Here is a 22,395-nt window from a genome sequence, read left to right as displayed (position 1 = left end):
GCCATGCCAGCTGAGTATAGAATACCTAGATACATTTTAAGAGTATTGTGGAACATTAGGCTAAATTGAAGTTAGGCAGACTTATTTGTAGTTGTCCATATGTGAGTAAAGGTCATCATTTATCTTTTCCAGATATAATAAAAAATAATTTTGTTCTCATTATAGGTATTCGAAAAACTCCAAGTTTTTTATCCAGAATGCCAACCTGAGCAAATTCTAATGCCCATGAATTCTCAACTGAAACTTCATACCAACAGGTAAGGATAATAGAGGCCAGGTTCTAACTTCACCTTCAGTAAAACATTGCACATGGAAAGAACTCTATTGCTTCCTAGGTGATTTTCCTAATGCACAAATAATTTTATTTTTGGTGAAGTTCACGTAACATACAATTAACCATTTTAAAGTGTACAGGTCAGTGGTATGCAGTACATTCACAAAGTGTGCAGCCATCACCTCTGTCTAGTTCCAAAACATTTTTGTTGTCACAAAAGGACACCATACCCATTAATAGTCACTTCCCATCTCCCCTCATCTTAGCCCCTGGCAACCAGCTGTCTCTATGAATTTAACTATTCTGAATACTTCCTACAAATGGACTTACACAATATGTGACCTTTGTGTTGGCTGCTTTCAGTTAACATAGTATTTTCAGGGTTCTTCCATGTTATAGCATATATCATTACTTCATTCTTTTTATGAGTAAATAATATTCCATTGTATGGATTTAACATTTTGTTCGTCCATTCATCCATTGATGGACATTTTGGTTGTTTTCATCTTTGGCTGTTGGGAATAGTGCTATGAACATTCATGTACAACTATTTGTTTGAATACCTGTTTCAATCCTTTCGTTTTAGTTATTTTGGCTGAGTAATTTTTAATGATAAACATATAATAGAATTTGATTTTTTTAAAAGATAAGCATAGTCCTGGCTGGTGTAGCTCAGTTGGTTGGAGTGTCATCTCTTGCACTAAAGGGTCGCAGGTTCGATTCCCAGTCAGGGCACAAACCAAATTGTGGGTTTAATCCCCAGTCAAATGTGTATGGGAGGCAACCAACCTCCTGACTGATGTTTCTCTCTCACATTAATGTTTCTTTTCCTCTCCCCCTTCTTCTCTCTCTAAAATCGATAAGAACATATCCTCGGGTGAGGATTAAAAAAAAAAAAAGATAAGCATATCCAAAGCAGACTTTTACCTGAGGAACAAAGAAGCACACAATATAGAGAATGACAAACAGTTTCCTCAGAGTAATCCTGGCAGTCTCTACTCCTTTCTGGTCAAACAGAGTCTCCAAGAGATGCCACTTGCTCTATTTGTTCCCTAGGGAAGGGGCTGCCTTTGTGAGTTCCCGTGTTCTCAAGTGTTTCCCTAACTCATCAGTCATTGAGGAGGACGGTGAAGGGCTCCTGAAAGCTGGTTCCATTGCAGGTACTGCCGTGTTGGAAGTTACTTCTGTAGAACCTTTTGGAGTCAACCAAACAACCATAACTGCAGTTCAGGTGAGTTCAGGCACTTAATAGAAATAAATAAATAAATAAATAAATAAATAAATAAATAAATAAATAAATAAAGAAAGAAGGAAAGAAAGAAAGAAAGAAAGAAAGAAAGAAAGAAAGAAAGAAAGAAAGAAAGTAAAAGGAATACTATGGCCTTAACAGGCAGATTTCCTTTTTTAAGAATTAGAGACTTCTCAGGAAGTCAGAAATGAACTATAAGGTAAGAGATAATCTTGACATGATTCTAAACCATCAAATTAAAGTGAACTTTAGCCCTAGCCGGTTTGGCTCAGTGGATAGAGTGTCAGTCTGCAAACCGAGGGGTTCCGGGTGCGATTCCGGTCAAGGGCATGTACCTTGGTTACAGGCTCCTCCCTGGCCCAGGCCTTGGCCAGGGTATGTGCAGGAGGCAACCAATTGATGTTTCTCTCACATCGATATTTCTCTCTGTCTTTCCCTCTCTCTTCCATTCTTTCTAAAAATATCCTTGGGTGAGGATTTAAAAAAAAAAAAGTTAAAGTGAACTTTAGAGTACTTGTTATATTGTTATAGCCTCAACTTGGTATGATTGTCTTCTGAACAGCTTGGGCAAGAAGGTTGGTATGGGAGAAGTGTAGAACTATTGCTTTCAAAAGTAGGCTTTGTTTTCGGAATAAAAAATTAGAATTAGATAATCCCTCAGAGGTAAGTTAGTCTAACACACACATCAGAACAGAACTGCCACCATGACTGTGGGCAAGAGCAGCAAGATGCTGCAGCACAGCGGCTACAGGATGAGGTGCATCCTGCAAGACAGTCATATCTCCATTGGCACCTTCAAGGCTTTCGACAAGCATATGAATTGGATCCTATGTGGTTGTGATGAATTCAAGAAGATCAATCCAAAGAACTCCAAACACGCAGAAAGAGGAGAGAAGCAGGTCCTCAGTCTAGTGCTGCTTCAATTGAGGGGAGAAGCTGGTCTTGGTAACAGCAGAGGGATCTCCTCCCAAAGATACTGGCATTGCTGGAGTGCCACTTGCTGGAACTGCTGGGGGCCCAGGGATCAGCAGGGCTGCTGGCAGAGGAATTTCAGCTGGTGTTTCCATGCTGCAGGACTTGCTGGGCCAGTTCATGGGGTTGTGGACCATGCCAACTGGGCCCCCTACCCCGGAAATGTGCCCACCAAGGCCCTAGACTCATCTTGGCCCCTCTCATATCCCTGTGTTTCCCCAAAGACTGTACATCGCCCTTTTATTTCCTTGTGGCCTGTGAAACAAATTTATAATGTACTTTTTTTTAATCCTCACTCCAGGATATTTCTTTCTTTCTTTCTTTCTTTCTTTCTTTCTTTCTTTCTTTCTTTCACTCATTCATTCATTCATTCATTCATTCATGTATAGAGAGAGTGGAGGGGAGGGAGAGAGGAAAAGAGAGACCAGGAATCAAACCTGAGACCCTTTGGTGCCTGGAATGACACTCTAATCACTTAGCCATACCGGACAGGGCTACAATAAACTTTTTTGTTCTTTTTTTTTTTTTTTTTAATATATTTTATTGATTTTTCACAGAGAGGAAGGGAGAGGGATAGAGAGCTAGAAACATCGATGAAAGAGAGACATCGACCAGCTGCCTCCTGCACACCCCCCACTGGGGGATGTGCCAGCAACCAATGTACATGCCCTTGACCGGAATCGAACCTGGGACCTTCCAGTCCGCAGACCGACGCTCTATCCACTGAGCCAAACCGGTTTTGGCAACTTTTTTGTTCTTGTTAATTCTCACCCGAGGATATTTTTTCATTGATTTTTAGAGAGTGGAAAGGAAGGGGAGAGACAGAGAGAGAGAAGCATCAATCAATGTAAAAGAGACACATCAATTTGGTTGCCTCCTGTATGTGCCCCAACCAGGGCCAGGAATGGAGCCTGCAACCAAGGTGTGTGCCCTTGACTGGACACAAATCTAGGACCCTTCAGTTCATGGTCTGACACTCTATCACTGAGCCAAACTGGTTAGAGCTAAACTTTTTTTTTTTAATATGTTTTTATTGATTTCAGAGAGGAAGGGAGAGGGAGAGATAGAAAGAAACATCAATGATGTGAGAGAATCTTCAATTGACTGGCTCCTGTATGCCCCCTACTGGGATGGAGCCTGCAACCCAGGCATGTGCCCTGACTAGGAATGGAACTGTGAGCTCCTGGTTCATAGGTCAATGCTCAACCACTGAACCATGCTGGCCAAGCAAAGCTGAACTTGTCTTGTTATCACAGCTTATTTCTTACAGTGTAAAAAAAACAAATTATACTATTCTTTTTCTTTTAATAAGTCTTTATTGTTCAGATTATTACAATTGTTTCTCCTTTTTTCCCCCCATATCTCCCCACCACCTGGTTCCCATCCCCCCTCTGCCCTTACCTCCCCCCCGTTGTCCTTATCCATAGGTGTATGATTTTTTTCCAGTCTCTTCCCATACCCCCCACACAGACACCCCTTTCCCCCTGAGAATTATCAATCCACTCCCATTCTATGCCTCTGATTCTATTATGTTCACTAGTTTATTCTGTTCCTCAGATTTTTAATTCACTTGATTTTTAGGATCACTTGTTGATAGATATGTATTTGTTGTTCATAATTTTTATCTTTTTTTTTTTTTTTTAGAATATATTTTATTGATTTTTTTACAGAGAGGAAGGGAGAGAGATAGAGAGTTAGAAACATCGATGAGAGAGAAACATCGATCAGCTGCCTCCTGCACATCCCCCACTGGGGATGTGCCTGCAACCAAGGTACATGCCCTTGACCGGAATCGAACCTGGGACCCTTTAGTCCGCAGGCTGATACTCTATCCACTGAGCCAAACCGGTCAGGGCCATAATTTTTATCTTTACTTTTTTTCTTCTTTTTCCTCTTTTTAAAGAATACGTTTCAGCATTTCATATAATACTGGTTTGGTGGTGATGAACTCCTTTAGCTTTTTCTTATCTGTGAAGCTCTTTATCTGCCCTTCAATTCTGAATGATAACTTTGCTGGGTAGAGTAGTCTTGGTTGTAGGTTCTTGCTATTCATCACTTTGAATATTTCTTGCCATTTCCGTCTGGCCTGCATAGTTTCTGTTGAGAAATTAGCTGACAGTCGTATGGGTGCTCCCTTGTAGGTAACTAACTGTTTTTCTCTTGCTGCTTGTAAGAGTCTCTCTTTGTCTTTTGCCCTTGGCATTTTAATTATGATGTGTCTTGGTGTGGTCCTCTTTGGATTCCTCTTGTTTGGAGTTCTGTGCACTTCCTGAACTTGTAAGTCTATTTCTTTCACCAGGTGGGGGAAGTTTTCTGTCATTATTTCTTCAAATAGGTTTTCAGTATCTTGCTCTCTCTCTTCATCTGGCACCCCAAAAATTCAGATATTGGTACGCTTAAAGCCATCCCAGAGGCTCCTTACGCTATCCTCACACTTTTGGATTCTTCTTTCTTTCCACCTCTCTGGTTGGGTGTTTTTTTCTTCCTCATATTCCAGATCTTTGGTTTGACTCTTCGGGTACGGTGGTCTACAGTTGAGTGTCTGTATATTCTTTATTTCAGACAGTGTATGCATAATTTCTGACTGGTCCTTTTCCATTTTTTTGGTATTCTCATTAAGGTCCTTGAAGGTCTCTTCAAGTTTCTCAGCGGTTTTTAGAAGATTCTTGAGTAACCTTATAAATATGGTTCTGAACACTGTGTCATCCATTAGTTTGCTTTCCTCCATCTCTCCTACTCGTGACATACTTCGGTGTCTCCGCATTTTGGCTGCCTCCCTGTGTTGATGGAGTGGCTTTGTGTGGTCAGTGACCTATAGCGGCCAGTAGCTCAGCTTCCCCAATCACTCTAGGTGGTCGCTCTTGGTACACCCCTTTGATGGCTGAGTGGAAAGTCTTGGTGCAGTTAAAAGCCTTGATTGCTGTTGGTACACTGGGAGGAATTGACCTCCAGGCCAATTGGCTGTGAGGACCTGCTGTGTCTATAACGGAAGAATTGCTGTGCTGGAGACACAGTAGGGCTTTGTTGCTCACTGAGTCTGCCTCTTGAATGTGTCCCTTATGAGAGTGGTTGAAATCTGGTGTCTTCCACACCGACCACTAGATACCCTAGTGTCTGGATCTCCACTGGGGTGCAGGTCTGAGGCCTCCCAGCAGGAGCTACAGCAAGAGCTACAGTTTTCTCTTCTTTGTTTGGGCGGTTTTGGAGCAGTTTGACTGGAGCTGCAGTTAATTTGGTTGAGCTGCCACAGAACAGGTCATTTATATGTAAAAGCCGCTGTGTGGAGCCTGGGCAGGTTTGTAGAATGTGCGGGGCAGGGTCTCAGGGCGTCACTAGGCTGGGGCGTGGCCAATGGCCATGGCTGCCTTCAGCCTTCTCTGCCTTTCCTCGTTTCCAAGTCCCCGTGTCCCACGCTCCAGCGCAGCAAACCCTGATTGCTGGGCGCACCTCTGCAGAAAAGTCACTCTCACTCTCCGACCGATGGCCGAGAGTCCAGCTTCTCCCCGTAGGTGTCTGGGTCCCCCGTGTGTCCCCAGAAACTGGAGTTCAGAGTGATCGGGAGTTTGTCTCCCTTCGGTTTGAAGAAAAGCCGCGCGCCCAGTCACCTGCTGCCAGCCCGCTTCGTGCGCGCCTCCGTACCTCAGCTCTCCAGCGTTTGCGCTCCCTTCTCTTCTTAGTTGTAAATCTACCACTCATCCAGCTTTCCCGTGGTTCTGGGTGGTAGACGTTTTGTTTTTCAGTTGTATTTTTGAAATTGTTGTGCGAGGCGGCAGTTTAGTTGTTTAACTTTGCTGCCATCTTGGTTCCTTCAAATTATACTATTCTTTTTTTTTTTTTAATATATTTTATTGATTTTTTACAGAGAGGAAGAGAGAGGGATAGAGAGTTAGAAACATCGATGAGAGAGAAACATCGATCAGCTGCCTCTTGCACACCCCCCACTGGGGACGTGCCCGCAACCAAGGTACATGCCCTTGACCGGAATCGAACCCGGGACCCTTGAGTCCCCAGGCCGACGCTCTATCCACTGAGCCAAACCGGCTTCGGCTATACTATTCTTAATAATTATTTAACAATATTGAGCACTCTGCACAAAATAAATTACAATTCTTTCCTCAAAAAGCTTCACATTCCCACAGCTTTAATAATTAAAAGCCATTTCCTATACTGTCATATTGGTCACTCTGATTTAAGTCATCTTAAATCAAGAGCTAATTATTTCATATGAAAGAGGGGCACATTTTTTATCATCTATAATAATAAAAGCATAATATGCTAATTAGACCGGACGTCCTTCTGGATGACCTTCTGGACAAAGCCAGGGCTGGAGGGAGGCCCGGGTCCCAGGTGTCTGTCGGCGGCCAGAGGGAAGCCGATGCCGGCAGTTGGGGGAAGGAATTCTTGCACGAATTTTGTGCATCAGGGGCTCTAGTTGATTATCAATCTCAGAATAGGGACACAACTCCTCTCCACTGCATCCTTCTCTGTACCAGTGGGCTTTGTCTCCCACAGGTAGCACCAGTGACATACCTGCGAATGAGCAGCCAACCCAAGCTGTACACGGCCCAAGGAAGGACCCTATCAGCCTTTCCGTTGGGCATGTCTCTCACCTTCATTGTCCAGTTTTATAACAGCATCGGAGAGAAATTCCACACACACAATACCCAGCTTTATCTGGCTCTGAACAGGTATGGAAGTCAGTGACCCTATGGTAGGAATTCTTGCAGATTAGGCTAGTATTATATAGCAGTTCCAGTAAATTGCTCTCATGTTCTGCACTTGGAATCTGATCTTTGTTTCTTTCATGACAATGGGAAAAGACCAGAATAGTTATTAGTTGTTCAATGAAGAAAAATAACAGGATATTTTGAATCTGTCAAGTCCTAGTTCACAGAAAGCTTCCATATGGAGCTAATTGGAATATTATCAAAAAGTCATACTGAAAAAAAAAGTTTAATTAAAAAAGAAAAAAAGCCTTACTGCGCACTATATAGTGGTAGTGAAGGTAATAGACTGATCTCTGGCCCTTGATTGCTTACTCTCCATTGTAGAATTCCTTCTGAACTTTGTGCTGTTGAATATAATGTAACCAGAGGCCCAGGGCACGGTCGAGGGGACAACTTGCATACTACGCTTTTATTATATAGGATAGGATAGGGTCTGTTCCCAGAACTCTTTTCTAACTGTTGTCCCTTTTCAGAAATTCCTACTTTTCATATCTACTTTCAGAGATGACCTACTACTTATTGGACCAGGGAATAGGAACTATACTTACGTGGCCCAGGCTGTGAACAGAGGGGTGACACTTGTGGGGCTCTGGGATCGGAGACACCCAGGCATGGCAGATTACATTCCTGTCGCTGTCGAGCACGCCATTGAGCCAGACGCCAAGCTCACCTTTGTTGGAGATGTCATCTGTTTCAGTACTCACCTCCTCAACCACAATGGTCGGGACACCTTCCTTTTGTAACCTCACAGCTGATGGTTACAAAGCAACTCATCCCTTAAAGGATTTCTTTCCAAATACCTAAATTCTGAAAGTATTTTTATGCATTTTATTATTTTTCATGTTAACTGATAATTCTCAGTTCAATGCCCATTTCTCTCAATAACCAGCCATCAGAAGTCAGCAGTTATATTTATCAAATGCCTATTGAATGCATAGCTCTATGTGATGTATTATGTAGACAGTGTAGGGTACTGTGCCTTCTCCATTTCCAGCTTCTGAAGGAGGGTAAATGCTTAGCTGAAGAGCAGTAAAGGATGAAATAAAAGTAAGGAAAAGACAATAAGGCTTTAGTTCTAAGTTATCTTCAAAGCTCGGTGTTCCTGTTGGATGGGAAGAGAGATCTATATGCTTTAAGGGTCTACTGATTTGGAGTCTGAGTAAGATTAAAGTGACCATCAATTTATGTCAAAAGGTTGCAGCAAAGTGCTTTTTCTTATCCTTTCCTAGGTGAACCTGGGATATGGATGATTTCTACTGACAGTATTCTACAAACAGACACTGTCACTGGGGTAGGAGTGGCCCGGAGTCCAGGAATAGCAACAATCTTTCATGACATCCCAGGACTGGTGAAAACATATCGAGAGGTAAACTTAACAATACCAGGATTGAAGAGATAAGGGTGTCTATTTCTATAAATGGAAATATGCATATAAAAAAGAAATACAGTCACATATCAGATATAAAAAGAGCCAACAAGCTTTATTGGGATATAAAGGGAAACAGTAATAGGATTCTTTCTTTTTAACTTTTTTAAAATATATTTTTATTGATTTCAGAGAGTGAGAAAGAGGGAGAGAGAGATAGAAACATCAATGATGAGAATCACTGATCAGCTGCCTCCTACACACCCCCTACTGGGAATTGAGCCCGCAACCCGGGCATGTGCCCTTGACCGGAACCTAACCCGGGACCCTTTAGTCCACAGGCCGATGCTCTATCCACCAAGCCAAACTGGCTAGGGCAGTATTAGGATTCTTAACCAGAAGAATGCCTCGTCTGACTTACATTTTAATATATCACTGTGACCTCTGGTTGGCACTAAACTGTAGGGGCTAGGGTGGAAGCTGAGAAACCAGTTGGAAGAGTATTAGTGCAGTAAACCAGGTGATTTATGATGGTGGATCAGGGTGGTAATAGAGGACGTAATGAGAAGTTAATCAGATTCTAAATATATATTATAGGTAGAGTCAATAGAATTTCCTGACAGATTAACATGTAGAGTGTGAGACAGTCAAGAATGACTTAAGGCCCTGGCCACTGTGACTTAGTTGGTTAGGCGTCATCCCATGCACCAAGAGGTTGCTGGTTCCATTCCTGGTCAGGGCACATGCCCGGGTTGTGGGCTTGATCCCCAGTAGGGGGCGTGCAGGAAGCAGCCTATGGATGTTGGACTGTTACATCAATGTTTCTCTCTTCTCCCTTCCTCTCTTCCTAAAAATCAATTAACTATTCTTTAAAAAAAAAAAAAAATGACTTAAGGTTTTTGATTGAATAACTAAAAGGTCAAAGTTGCCATCAACTGAAATGTGGAATCTGAATGGAATAGCTTTGGAGAGAAGGTCAGTCTGTTTTGGACATGTACTAGTAAAATTGGACATGAGGTAGCTGGATATAAAAGTCTGGGAGTCACCCTAGCTGGTTTGGCTCAGTGGATAGAGCATTAGCCTGCGGACTGAAGGATCCCAGGTTTGATTCTGATCAAGGGCACAGGCCCAGGTTGCAGGCTCGATCCTCAGTAGGGGGCGTGTAGGAGGCAGCTGATCAATGATTTTCTCTCATCATTCATGTTTCTCTCTCTCTCCCTGTCCCCTCCTCTCTGAAATCAATAAAAAAACATTATTAAAAAATAAATAAAAGTCTTGGAGTCATTGGCATAGAGATGATATTTAAAGCCATTAGATAACCAAGAAAATTGGTGTCAACAGAGAAAAGGTCCAAGAACTAAACTCTGGGGACACTCCAATATTAAGAAGAACCAATAAGAGAGACTTATAAAAAATGACCAGTGAAGTGGGAAGAAAACCCAGAAATTTTGGTGTCCTGGAAGCCAGGTGGAGAAGTTATTTCAAGAGGAAGGGAATGATCAACCAGTGAAATACTATTAATAGGTTAAGTAAGCTGAAAACTGAGACCTAACTGATGGTTTTTACAATATCTAACTAACTTTTTTTTAAGGCCCTTAAATATTTAAAAACAAACAAACTGAGGAGACTGGACAGTATATTACATTAAATTGAAGATATTTGGAGGGGAAAAGGGTCATTATCATCATATCCTATTTAATAAAAGAATATTATGCAAATTGACCATCACTCCAACACACAAGATGGCTGCCCCCATGTGGACACAAGATGGCCACCACAAGATGGTCAGCAGGGGAGGGCAGTTGGGAGGGACCAGGCCTGCAAGGGAGGGCAGTTGGGGGCAATCAGGCCTGCTGGGGAGGGCAGTTAGGGGTGACCAGGTTGGCAGAGGAGGGAAGTTGGGGGCGACTGGGCCTGCAGGGAAGGGCAGTTGGGGGGGACCAGACCTGCAGGGGAGGGCAGTTAGGGGTGACCAGGCCTGCAGGGGAAGGCAGTTAGGGGCAATCAGGCTGGCAGGGGAGTGGTTAGGGGGTGATCAGGCTGGCAGGCAGAAGCAGTTAGGGGCAATCAGGAAGGCAGGCAGGCGAGCATTTAGGAGCCAGCAGTCCTGGATTGTGAGAGGTATGTCTGACTGCCCGTTTAGGCCCGATTCCAAAAGGGCAGTCGGACATCTCTCGAGGGGTCCCAGATTGGAGAGGGTACAGGCTGGGCTGAGGGACACACACACCCATGCACAAATTTCATGCACCAGGCCTCTAGTCTCTTTATAATCATTAAGCACTAGCCTTACATACAAGGCACAATATAGGATGCACAGGGATAAATTAGGGTTCTAAGTTAAAGAGCTTAGAGCCTAATAGGAGGGATTTTAACAAGTATAAAAATGTGTACACTATAAGGCAGAACATTACAAAGTATACTGAGTATTCTGTAAAGTTGCAAAGTATACTGAGTATTCTGTAATTGTCTTCAAAGGCATTTTAATAGGAAATCATACAGAGGGAACATATGTCAGAAGGAATAATGGACAGAGACCTTTTAGAAAATAAATGTTTTCTTCCCATAAGATATTGTGGTTCTCAAATATGTTAGCACATGAAGAGCAATTTGCGTGAAACAATTGCTTTTGGTTAAATAAGTTATGAGAGGCAGAGTAGGAGGGGACCAGATTCTCTTAAGACTTTAGGTACAGATTTGCCTTTGGTTTCCTGACAGGTGGTTGTCAATGCATCGTCAAGATTAACACTCAGTTATTACCTCAAGACTTACCTCACCAACACTCCCAATTCAACGGTGTTCAAGTTCTTCATCACCACCGGCAGAAATGGTGTCAATCTTAAAGGTCAGGAATCTCTTTATAGGTATGGGTGATTGTTCTCAACTTTCTCATCTTCCTGTATTAATTTACCCCTTTGGATTAGCAATATAAATTTCCTTTTATTTCAAAATGGACTCTACCTTAACAAATAAATCATTGACTCATCCTTTTTTATACCTAACTGCTTCTATGTAACAGCCTCCCCTTTTACAAATTCTAATTAGTGATAAAGCTGTTTACCTCTTTTCTGCTTATTAGGGTCCTGCACCCCAAGTCAAGCCTTGGCCATTACAACAATACTTCTTCCAGAGACCCTCATACTGTGTCATATACAGTTCAGTAATACTTCACTAGACATTCCAGCAAGTAAAGTCTTTCATGTCCATTCATATTTCAGCATGGAGAAAGGTGGGTTCTACCAGTTGAATCTGGTTTCCCCCTTATTTCCATATTTGTACAGTTGTCGCTTTCTTATTGGATTGCATGCATATTTTCCAGTTTCATCTGCTATATATGGACTCTTTCTCAATCAACATTTTTAATTCATTCTAATTTGTTAAATGTGGCTCTATAATACCTATTGTTTATAATACAATACAAAATGCTTTTCTATTATAATTTACTATTTTCTTTGTTAGTCACTGTTATCTCTGTAAGGGCTTGCTTGGCTTAGGTCTCATTCATCTTTTATCCCCAGCAAGTAGCACAGTGTTTGAATGCTTGTTGAACTGAAGGCTATTCCAAGCAGATTATCATTAACAAGCAGAAAGTAGAAACAGGTATGACGTTCAGATGACTTTACATAAATCAACTGATCTAAAATGAGATTCATGTCAAATATAAATAGGATAGTGCTACATCATGGGAGAGCTTCTACTCCAAGGCCAGGCAGTGTGAATGGTAATGAGCAACCACTGAAGGAAGGTTCACTTGGCAAACTGTTGAGCACCAAATAGAATGCCTCATACCATGACACGCACTGGAGATACAAAGAGGAGAACAGGCTTATAACACTTACTAGTACTGCAGAGTGATTAGTTATAGAATAAAAACACACATGGGGCATTAGGGCAGCAGAAAAGAGTATCTACATCAAACATGGGTGTTAAAGTAAGGTTTTACAGAGTAAATGACCCTTTAGAAGATGACTAAGAGTGAGCTAGAGGTAAAGAAAATAGGACATTTCAGGCAATATAGAGCCCAGAGAAGTTTACAAAAATAAGATGAAAGCAGTTCTAAATTATTTACTGGAAGTACATAGGATGGACAAGAAAGAATGAATAATGGGAGGAGCCATTGCAATAATACAAGCATGAATTGATAAGGGTCTAGACTAGAGTAACAAAGAATTACAAACAGGGCAGACATGTCAGAGGCATTTCAAAGAGTTAGCAAGATTTGGAGATAGATTGAATATAAGAATGAAGTAAGGAAAATAAAAAAGAATGAAGTAAAGGTTGCCAAAAAACAGCTCAGGTTTGAGCATGGGTCACTAGAAAAATACCACTGACAAATAAAACCAAGTGGTGGTTTGATAGAGAAGTGATGAAACCATGCTTGAAGCATGCCTTTTTTTTCACAAACCCTTTCCTGATCTTACCAATGACTACTTCATTCTGTATCCCTATAATTTGTTTGCACCGTATTATTTAATACTTCCTGGCATGTTGATTTACCAATTTAAGCAACAAGTTCAGTTGTGGGTTCCATTTTCTTTTGGTGGTCCATAGTGTGCCAATACTGAATAACAAAACTAAGTTCACATTTTCTTTTGAATTTACATGTCACCATTTTTACTTCTTATCCTAATTCAGTTGGCTCAACAGAGCCTCTGACCATTCCTGCTGATTTTCCTCTTTTCTTCAGGGGTTTATGTCTGCCTAATCAAGGTTCGACCCCAATCAGAAGAGCTGCTCCAGGCCCTCAGCATGGCTGACACCTCAGTCTATGGGTGGGCCACACTCATCAGTGAACATAGCAAGAATGGAATGCAGAGAATCCTCATTCCTTTCATCCCAGCCTTTTACATCAACCAGTCAGAATTGGTGCTTAGCCACAAACGAGATGTCGGGGAGATAAGAGTACTGGGAGTGGACAGAGTTCTTGAGAAGCTAGAGGTATGTTAAGAACTGAACCCAAACAGAACAGATCAGTTTTGAAAAAAGAGGTTTTTGTGATTTGATAAAATTCACCATAGGAAATACTAAGCAGAATGAAGAAAATCTTTCCCATTCAGTAGGGCTCCCAGAGTCTTAAAATCGAGGTCATTAGCTGAAAGATAACACCAGTACTATCTTTTTGCTGTTAATCCTCACCTGGGGATATTCTTTCCATTTATGTATTTATTAGTATTTAAAATATATTTTTATTGATTTCAGAGAGGGAGAGGGAAATAGAAACATCAATCATGAGAATCATTGATTGGCTGCCGCCTGCACATTGGACCAAGCCTGCAACCCAGGCATGTGCCCTTGACTAGAATTGAACCCAGGACTCTTCAGTCCACAGGCCGACACTCTATTCACTGAGCCAAATGGCTAGAGCTCCATTGATTTTAAAAAATATATATATTTTATTCATTTTTTACAGAGAGGAAGGGAGATGGATAGCTAGAAACATCAATGAGAGAGAAACATCGATCAGCTGCCTCCTGTACACCTCCCACTGGGGATGTGCCCGCAACCAAGGTACATGCCCTTGACCTGAATCGAACCTGGGACCTTTCAGTCTGCAGGCCGATGCTCTATCCACTGAGCCAAACCAGCCAGGGATCCATTGATTTTTTTGAGTGTGAGGGAGGGAATAGAAGAGAGAAAAATGGGTGTGTCACATGGATTGGTTGCCTCGGGCATGCGCCCAGACCAGGGCCAGGATGAACCTGCAACCCAGGTACGTCTTTGACCAGGAATCAAACCCACAACCCTTTGGTGCGTGGGCCAACGCTCTAACCACTGCGCCACACTGGCCAGGGCACCAATGCTATCTTAAAAACAATCTTTAAAATTCTAGTTTAAAACCTTTTTGAAGGCTATTTTATTCTCACAGATCACCTTTTCCCCGTATCATTCAACACACCTAAGTGAAAAAATGACTTGTCAGTTAGCTAAACTAGAAATCCCAGTCTTACTGTGTATGTTTGATTGGAATATAAGAATACAAAACTGCCTTTTCCTTTTTTGTGTTTTGTTTTTGTAAAACCGTCTTTTCTTCTTTCAAACAGTGCTATTTTATCTTTTCTCCAAGGTCTTCCCCAGCTCCCCGGTTCTAGTGGTCTCTGGCCATAGTCACTCTTCCCTCACACCGGGCCTTGCTATCTACCCCATAAGAGTAGTCAACTTCACTTCCCTTCAGCAGATGACATCGCCTGTTTTCATCAATATTTCCTGTGTGCTCACAGGTCAAAGTGAGGCTGTGCTAGTGAGAGCTATTAAGAAGTCTGGTGCAGGTGAGCAATGGGGGATCCTACTTTTAATCTAGAGGAAAACAAGGCATTACATTTAGTTAATGGAAAACATTCAGCCACTTGACCAAGATTACTCAAACTAACTGGGGCATGGATCAATTTTCCAAGCCCACTGAAAACACAATCTTCAGATAGCTTTTTTATCACTAGCTAGATGTGATACTTAACATATATTTAAATAGTCATGCCAGTTTAACAAGTCTGTCAGCTTCATAAGTGTACTACTTTCCATTCTAAACGTCTTGATAAATATTTCGCCTTCTTTAAAAGTATTTAGCAGATTTTCTGCATCAAGCAAAGGGCAAATGGCAAACCCTAGAAACAAGACTTACTGCCCAAATCCTAATTCTAGCCATTACCCAGTTTAGAAATGCCAATTTGTATGAGGTGGGAAGTTAAGCCAGGGAAACATTCTCATGCCACTCGCACTTGCCAATCCCTCAAGGGAAACTGTACTCAATTATTGGGAATGAATTAGCCTAAACCCTAGTACATCTCCTAATGGGAGAAAGATTTGCTTGTATGAGCACTTTGATAATGTACTTGTCAATAAATACCCTAAGCATATTTAAATGCATTTTCCTAACTCAAAAGGGTGGATGTTTTTCCCTTCAGATGAGGAATTGAGGTGTCCAAAGGTCCCACCACTAGAAAGTGCTCAACTCTAATCTGTGCTCCATTAGAGCAGCTTTTAAATCTAGAATTGATTCTAACCAACTCACTGATTATTAAAGGGATGCTAGAAAAATTAGTAATACACCGGTTTTATTTGGACTTTGAGCAGTGGGATGGTCAGGAATTAGCACAGACCCGTGGTTGGCAAACTGTGGCTCGCGAGCCACATTCGGCTCTTTGGCCCCTTGAGTGTGGCTCTTCCACAAAATACCACAGCCTGGGCAAGTCTATTTTGAAGAAGTGGCATTAGAAGTTGAAAAGTTTAAGGCTACCAGACCGCTGTACCGATTTTTCGGTAATTTCCGAATCTGCCGCTATGCTGCTTTACCTAATTTTCTGTACTTTACCTAGTACCTATTTCCTACAATGTCTCCATCTTATTCTAACCACTTGTTTGCATGTAACTAACATTTTTCTATATCATGTTGGTTTTTTCTCTTTAATGCTCAGGAGCCCAGGTATAGGGGACAGTTAGGTTCAGTTTGTACTTTCCCATTTGTACTGTTGATATTTGGCTGTTGACTAATGAGTTTGCCGACCACTGGTACAGACAATCGTTTTAGTATATGCACTTCAAGAAATCTTATTCTTCAGTGAAGCAGTTATCAAAGAGTAAGGTGAGAGGAGCTGTTTTAAGACTAAAGGTAGAAGGCCTAGATTATAGATGCAGAATAGGAAGTAGGTACGAAGGCCTGGAAGTTCAAGTAGTTTGGTGGGACAGAAAGGAGTTCCAGACACTGAAGAAATTGAAATAACCAAAGGCAGATACCAAATATGATTCAAAGACAGGAGTCGCAAGTTTTATTAAGGACATTATATACAAATCAGAATATTCCCTAGAAATGACATCCTGAGTAAAAATGGGTAAGGGGCCCTTGGCTTTAAGTCATTGGGGATCCAAAGGAATGTTTCAAGTTACAGGGATTAGAATGAGAAATCAAATCACACCCTGGCCAGATAGCTCAGTTGGTTAGAGCATCCCTGATGTGTCAAGGTTGCAGTTTTGATCCCCAGTCAGGGAACATATAAGAATCAACCAATGAATGCATAAATAAGTGGAACAAATTGATGTTCCTCTCTCCCTCTCTCTCAAATCAATTTAAAAAAAATCAAATCACCATAGATTGCAACACATTTAGTTAAAACGCACAGGAAAGGTAAAAGCCATTTTCAAGTGGCAGAAGTTTTAAATATTCCTGTAAGCTGAGAGGAATTAATAAGAGGCTCAAGAATTGGAGTTTATTACTTCGGAGATAGGAAAAAGCCAGTAAGATGGAGCCAAATATAGTTCACTTTACTCTGATAAGTAAAACAATATCCTAGAGCAGTGATTTTCAACCTCTCTCACCTCACGGCACATACAAAGTAATTTCTAAAATTCTGGGGCACACCAATAAAAAGTATTTTTGGCCAAGACCGGTTTGGCTCAGTGGATAGAGCGTCAGCCTGTAGACTGAAAGGTCCCAGGTTCGATTCCGGTCAAGGGCATGTACCTTGGTTGCAGGCACATCCCCAGGAGGGGGTGTGCAGGAGGCAGCTGGTTGATGTTTCTCTCTCATTGATGTTTCTAGCTTTCTATCCCTCTCCCTTCCTCTCTGTAAAAAATCAATAAAATATATAAAAAACAAAACAAAACAAAAAAGTATTTTTGCTAATCTGACCAAAAAAAGTTTAGCTTTGATTCATTCACATCAGACAGCTATTGTGTTATTTTTTAAAATCCTCACCCAAGGATGTGCGTATTGATTTTAGAGAGAAGGGTAGGGAGAAACCTTGATGTGGGAGAGAGCATCAATTGGTTGCCTTCCATAGGTGCCCCGAACAGGGATTGAACATGCAACCTTTCTGTATACAGGACAAGGCTCCAAACAACTGAGCCACACAGGCCAGGGCGGCTGTCATTTTTTATTTAACAATCTAAGGGAAAAGAGGTCAGCGCACCTGACTAAATAACCAGGTATTACATGTTTTAAAAATCGATGTCCTAAAGGGCTGGGTTTCGAGTGCTTCTGCTAGATAGTCTTATGACCACACAAGGTTTTAAATGCAACATCTGGCCTGGATGTGTGATTAAATAACTATTCTCTTCTTCTGTTCTGGCCAATGCATAGATCAATGTGAAGATTCAGGTGTCCTCCAGAAGTTCATGGGTTCTTACCAGATCCTCTTTACCCTCTTTGTAGTGCTGGCATCAACAGCTTTCATCTTTCTAGGTAAGGAGTCCTTATATCCTTCATTTCAAAAACTGAATAAGGATGAAAATTAGTTGTTTTTTGCAGTTGAAACAGATTCAGCCTCCCTAACCCTAGTCACCTAGTGGATTAAATAAAGGTCCTGTTCAAGTTACAACGATCAAATTGGACGTGGCAGATACCATTCAGAAGTGGGTATCACCGCCAAATGGCTAGTTTGGGTTAAATTCATTAGCTAGAGATGATTTGTCTACACCTGCACTTTCCCCATCATTTGGCCAGTTGATTAAGTAACTCTAAAAGTTGAACAAAAATTTCCTAATTACCATGAAGTTATTTGAAGTATGACTAAGGCCTTCCTCCAATAAGGCAGACTCTTTACTGACATCTCCCTTGTTCTGATTCCAGCATACAGTGCCTTCCTAAACAAGATACAGACGGTTCCAGTTGTTTATGTACCAACTCTAGGAGCACCACTGACAGGTAAAGAATCACAACCCTCACCTTCAAATCGCAGTATCTGTATCTTATTCACCTTTCACCCTTCTCCCTTCCCCATTGGTTTCTAGGTTCTTATGCCTCCGCAGGTTCTCCCCCTCCATTCCTGAGTCCACAACCCCCGCCATCCCAGAGTCGGCTACAACACTGGCTATGGAGTATAAGGCACTAACCTGTACTTAGACATGTCTCCTTAACTGTAGGGAACTGGAGATTTTTTTTTTTAACTGGAGATTTCTAACCGTTGGCCACCAGAAGCTGCCTAGCAACAGCGTTTGTATTTATAAGCCTCCAGACAAGGTTTCTGAGAACTGTAAATAAAGGGTCCTGAGCTGTTCTGTTAAAGTGGTGTGCTGGATTGTGTTTTGAAAATCAACTTGCTCTTAATTCTAAGAAAACCTAACAGTGAAAGTAAATATCTCATTTATATGGTAAACCATATTTTTAAATCAAGCTCTGAAGATTTACTCAATGAACCTAGGCAGAGAGAAATGTCCCAAATGGACTTTTTAAATACTTGGCTACTTACTTGCCCCAAATGACTAGCAGTCCATTCTTCTGGATGGCCCTGAATACTTGAGGTAAGAACTTCCTACCAGTAAAACAAGACAATAAACAGGATGTATCCAAAATGTGTTTATTGGGATGGTTTCCCACTCATCTTGATTGGAGGTGCCTTTAGTGCTGCTTCCTTCTGAAGGAGCATCCTGGAAGAAAAGGTTCCTAAGTGAACCCACAGCCTGCTTACCCTGCCCCACACTCACAGGCCTGAGGCCTGAGGCCCGCCCACAGCAAAGCCACTTTTATCACCTACACATCATCCTAGCTTTAGACAGTAGCATTTTGAGATTACGATTCAAAGCCCAAATTACACCTGTTAAAGCATTTACCTTCTGTAAGCCTTGCTTTTCCTCCTGTTGGCTGACAGAGAACAGTGGAGCAACCAACACACAAAACTACCGTTTGTGCGTGGCTGAAGACGGTGGTGATTTTATAGCATCCTGGGGAAAACATCAAGAAGGGGTTATATTTTTCCCGTGCCTTTCTTCACTTACACAGAAACTAGAATGTGCTAACTGTTAAGACCTGCATGTTATTTGTAAACTTGCAATATGGACCACCTGCCCCCACCTATGGATTTTTGGATAATGTGTGACTACCGTCCTAGAGCCTGAAAGGGAAAGGAGTGGAATCAACAATAATTCACAGGTCAAAAAAATGAGACTCCTCCACTTTGGAGGGAAGGATGGTCAGCAATGGGTCAGCGCACCCACCCCGTCCCTCCGGGTACAAGTACATCAATGACCGAGGCACAAGCACAACACATCCCCCCAGTTTCTTAACACAAGGAACGGTTAGGGTTGGTACGTGGAGTTTTGATGGGAAGTCACTCTGGATCACTCCTCCATGGATACGGCACAGCTCACACTACACCTTTGTCCATTCGCGGGTCCAGCGCGTCCCCGACGGCTGCACGCCCACTGCTCACCTGGGCATTTCACATCCATGAAGTAGGAATTGGGGCTCTGCACCAGGCGCTTCTTCTTGTGTTTCCTCTTCTCCTCTTCCGGAGAGGGATGGAGGAGGTCCTTAGCGAGCTGAGAGAGGCAGAAATGTAGAAATTTAGAAACCAACGGCGAACAGGGGAGGATCGAAAACAGCCCCCACTGCCACACACCGGGGAGAGCTCGCCCCTCGCCGCGCCTGGTGTCTGCGCAGCCGGGCCGCCATCTTATCTCCTCTCCGCTCCCGTCTAGGCAGGGGGCCCCGCGGGCCTCCGCGGTCCCCGCGGTTAAAGTCCTAGGCAGCGCGGAGGCCGGGGGAGGGCCCTCTGCCGTCCGGAACCGGCGCGAGGGAGGCGTGCGGACAGAAGAGCGAGGTCTCCGCTGAAACCTGCACCCGGGCACTCACAGGCATATTGTCGTGGGGAGGTCGTCACCGCCGGAAAGGAGCGAAAGCGGAAGTCCTTCTCCTTATATCCGCCATCCCGCCGGAAGTGACGCCTCTGTGTTCGGCGGCCATGTTGGGAAGGTCCGTCTGTCAGCATTGTCTGCGGCGGGGCGAGAAGAGGGCGGCCATGTTGGGGAGGTCTCGGAAGGCTGGCCGGTGGCACAGACGCGCCTCGGGGCTGAGAGTTGGGTGCGAGTTTGTGACGGTGAGCATGTTGCCTGGGCCGGGGCGGCGCCGTGGGCTGAGTTTCGGCCCAGGTACCAGCAGGTCACCAGTTCGATCCCTGATGGCGGCCACATGCCCGGGGGTCGAGGTCAGGTCCCCAGTAGCGCGCCTGCAGGAAGCAGCCAGTTGATGTTTCTCTCCCTTCCTCTCTCTCTAAAAAAAAAAAAAAAAAAAAAATCAATGGAAAAAAACATTCTAAAAATTTTTTCAAGGCAAGCCCTTTTTCAAGGGATAAATGGACAATGAAAATTTCCTGGTAACTTTGACAGTTGGAGCCTAACAAATAGGAACTTCTTAGGAAAACAACAACCAGATCAAGCTATGTCCGGACTTCTTAAATTTCCTTATTATTTTTCTATTGGTGTAGTTTGCCCACTTTAAACAACTCAGAAATGCAAATATAAAAAAAGTAAAGGCCTTTCCTGGCCGGTGTGGCTCAGTGGTTGGGCGTTGACCTCTGAACCAGGAGGTCACGGTTTGATTCCTGGTCAGGGCACACGCCCAGCTTGCGGCCTCCATCCCCAGTAGGGCTAATGGATGTTTCTCTTTTTCCTTCTCCCTTCCTCTCTCTCTCAAGTTAATTTTTTTTTTTTTTAAGTAAAGTTCACATATTTCCTCCATCCCCAACCTACTGCTAGAGTTGTTAATTTTATTGTCAACTTTCCATCCTTACCTGTAATAACAATTACATCAAACACATAACGCTTACTAGATGCATTGTACGGCTTTACATATATTAATCTTCATAACAACTCTATCAGGTTGATACTATTATTACCCACATGTTACAGATTAGGAAAGTGATGCACAGACAAATTGTCCAAAGAACTACTCCACTGCCTTCCCAAAACATTGTGCCATTTGCATCCCTACATCCTTTCCCACACATTTAACCAGTAACGCCTTGCCAAGATCTCTAACCTTGGCATCACCGACACCCAGACAGGAAAGGAGAAGGAAGGAAAAATGAAGACTTTGAAACATCATCTTCCCATGTCCATTTGTCATACAGGAAGAAGGAAGATGACACAAATGGCATTTAGGGATATGCTTATTTCCAAAGAAAAGGGCTGTGAGTTTCAGGGAGGTGCTGGCAAAGTTTAACAGGTTCTGTGAAGGAGTGCCCTGATTTTGCTAATTTCAGTGGTGACATCATTAAACATGGAGTTGCTAGAGATATTCACAGAGCCTGTAAGAACTAGTTCCAGTATGTCAACTGTAATTGGGGGGGAAAAAATTTTTTTTAATATATATATTTTATTGATTTTTTTACAGAGAGAAAGGGAGAGAGATAGAGAGTTAGAAACATCGATGCGAGAGAAACATCGACCAGCTGCCTCCTGCACACCCCCTACTGGGGATGTGCCCGCAACCAAGGCACATGCCCTTGACCAGAACCGAACCTGGGACCCTTGAGTCCGCAGGCTGAGGCTCTATCCACTGAGCCAAACCGGTTTCGGCATTGGGAAAAAAATTTTAAGTTATTTTAAAAATAAAGAAATGGTCGGTAAAACCTCTAAGGGAGCTGAAATATCAAGGACAAGGAGTCAACCAGGGAACGATCTAGGAAGAAAGCATTTTAGGCTGAGGGAAGAGTGTGAATACAAAGACAGAATGAATCTGTCACAACTGAAGGGAGAAAGGGATTGTTCCCAAAGCTCGTGAAAGCTAGGCGGAGAGTACTACAGAGCTGAGGTTCTAATGAAAGAGCAATGGGTACGTTTTATTTATTTTTAAAGATGTTTTTATTTATTTTTAGAGAAAGAGGAAGGGAGAGGGATAGAGAAAGGGAAACATCAATGATGAGAGAAAATCATTAATCGGCTGCCTCCTACACACCCCCTTCTGGGGATCAAGCCCACAACCTGGGCAAGTGCCCTAACTGGGAATCGAAGAGGGTGGGGGGGACACGCGACCTCTTGGTTCCTGGGTTGACAATCACTGAGCTACACTGGCCAGGCAGCATGAGTACATTTTAGAGAGGTG

The 22,395-nt window shown here is 42.7% G+C and overlaps 2 protein-coding genes across 5 annotated transcripts in view; one reads left to right on the top strand and one right to left on the bottom strand.

Annotated features, from left to right (window-relative positions):
- Positions 1-18,579, top strand: part of NUP210L (nucleoporin 210 like) — a 58,403-nt gene extending 39,824 nt beyond the window's left edge. The window contains exons 29-40 of one of the 3 annotated variants that reach the window (XM_054712209.1): positions 166-257; positions 1,331-1,505; positions 7,008-7,183; positions 7,725-7,942; positions 8,452-8,588; positions 11,304-11,430; positions 11,665-11,814; positions 13,273-13,523; positions 14,650-14,851; positions 17,656-17,757; positions 18,145-18,219; positions 18,324-18,579. In XM_054712209.1, the coding sequence (XP_054568184.1) occupies positions 166-257; positions 1,331-1,505; positions 7,008-7,183; positions 7,725-7,942; positions 8,452-8,588; positions 11,304-11,430; positions 11,665-11,814; positions 13,273-13,523; positions 14,650-14,851; positions 17,656-17,757; positions 18,145-18,219; positions 18,324-18,406 (1,788 nt within the window). In that variant the 3' untranslated portion in view covers positions 18,407-18,579. Of the gene's footprint in view, positions 1-165; positions 258-1,330; positions 1,506-7,007; positions 7,184-7,724; positions 7,943-8,451; positions 8,589-11,303; positions 11,431-11,664; positions 11,815-13,272; positions 13,524-14,649; positions 14,852-17,655; positions 17,758-18,144; positions 18,220-18,305 lie in introns of those variants that run through there. The other 2 variants (XM_054712208.1, XM_054712210.1) reach the window with 2 other exon arrangements.
- Positions 16,318-20,255, bottom strand: RPS27 (ribosomal protein S27). 2 transcript variants are annotated; one of them, XM_054712211.1, is made up of 5 exons: positions 20,146-20,255; positions 19,724-19,832; positions 19,125-19,235; positions 18,764-18,941; positions 16,318-17,789 (listed from the first exon to the last, which is right to left on the bottom strand). In XM_054712211.1, the coding sequence occupies exons 1-4, from the start codon at positions 20,149-20,151 to the stop codon at positions 18,913-18,915; spliced, it is 255 nt and encodes an 84-aa protein (XP_054568186.1). In that variant the 5' UTR covers positions 20,152-20,255; the 3' UTR covers positions 16,318-17,789; positions 18,764-18,912. The 2 variants fall into 2 exon arrangements, with proteins under 2 accessions (XP_054568186.1, XP_054568187.1); XM_054712212.1 differs by lacking the exon at positions 20,146-20,255 and adding an exon at positions 19,913-20,126.
- Positions 20,256-22,395: the final 2,140 nt, after the last annotated feature.

This window comes from Eptesicus fuscus, chromosome 22 (genome assembly GCF_027574615.1).
Source record: "Eptesicus fuscus isolate TK198812 chromosome 22, DD_ASM_mEF_20220401, whole genome shotgun sequence".
NCBI classification, from domain to species: Eukaryota; Metazoa; Chordata; class Mammalia; order Chiroptera; family Vespertilionidae; genus Eptesicus; species Eptesicus fuscus.
The sequence above is the reverse complement of the archived record's forward strand: the minus strand, read 5'-3'. Positions and strand labels throughout refer to the sequence as shown.

Bases quoted from the DNA above. Each gene is read 5' to 3' on its own strand.
- RPS27 (XM_054712211.1), bottom strand. The intron at 19,236-19,723 runs GTGAGCAGTGGG...TGTTTTCCCCAG, and splicing joins CATGGATGTGAAATGCCCAG to GATGCTATAAAATCACCACC. The intron at 18,942-19,124 runs GTAAATGCTTTA...CTTTTCTTCCAG, and splicing joins AAAAGCAAGGCTTACAGAAG to GATGCTCCTTCAGAAGGAAG.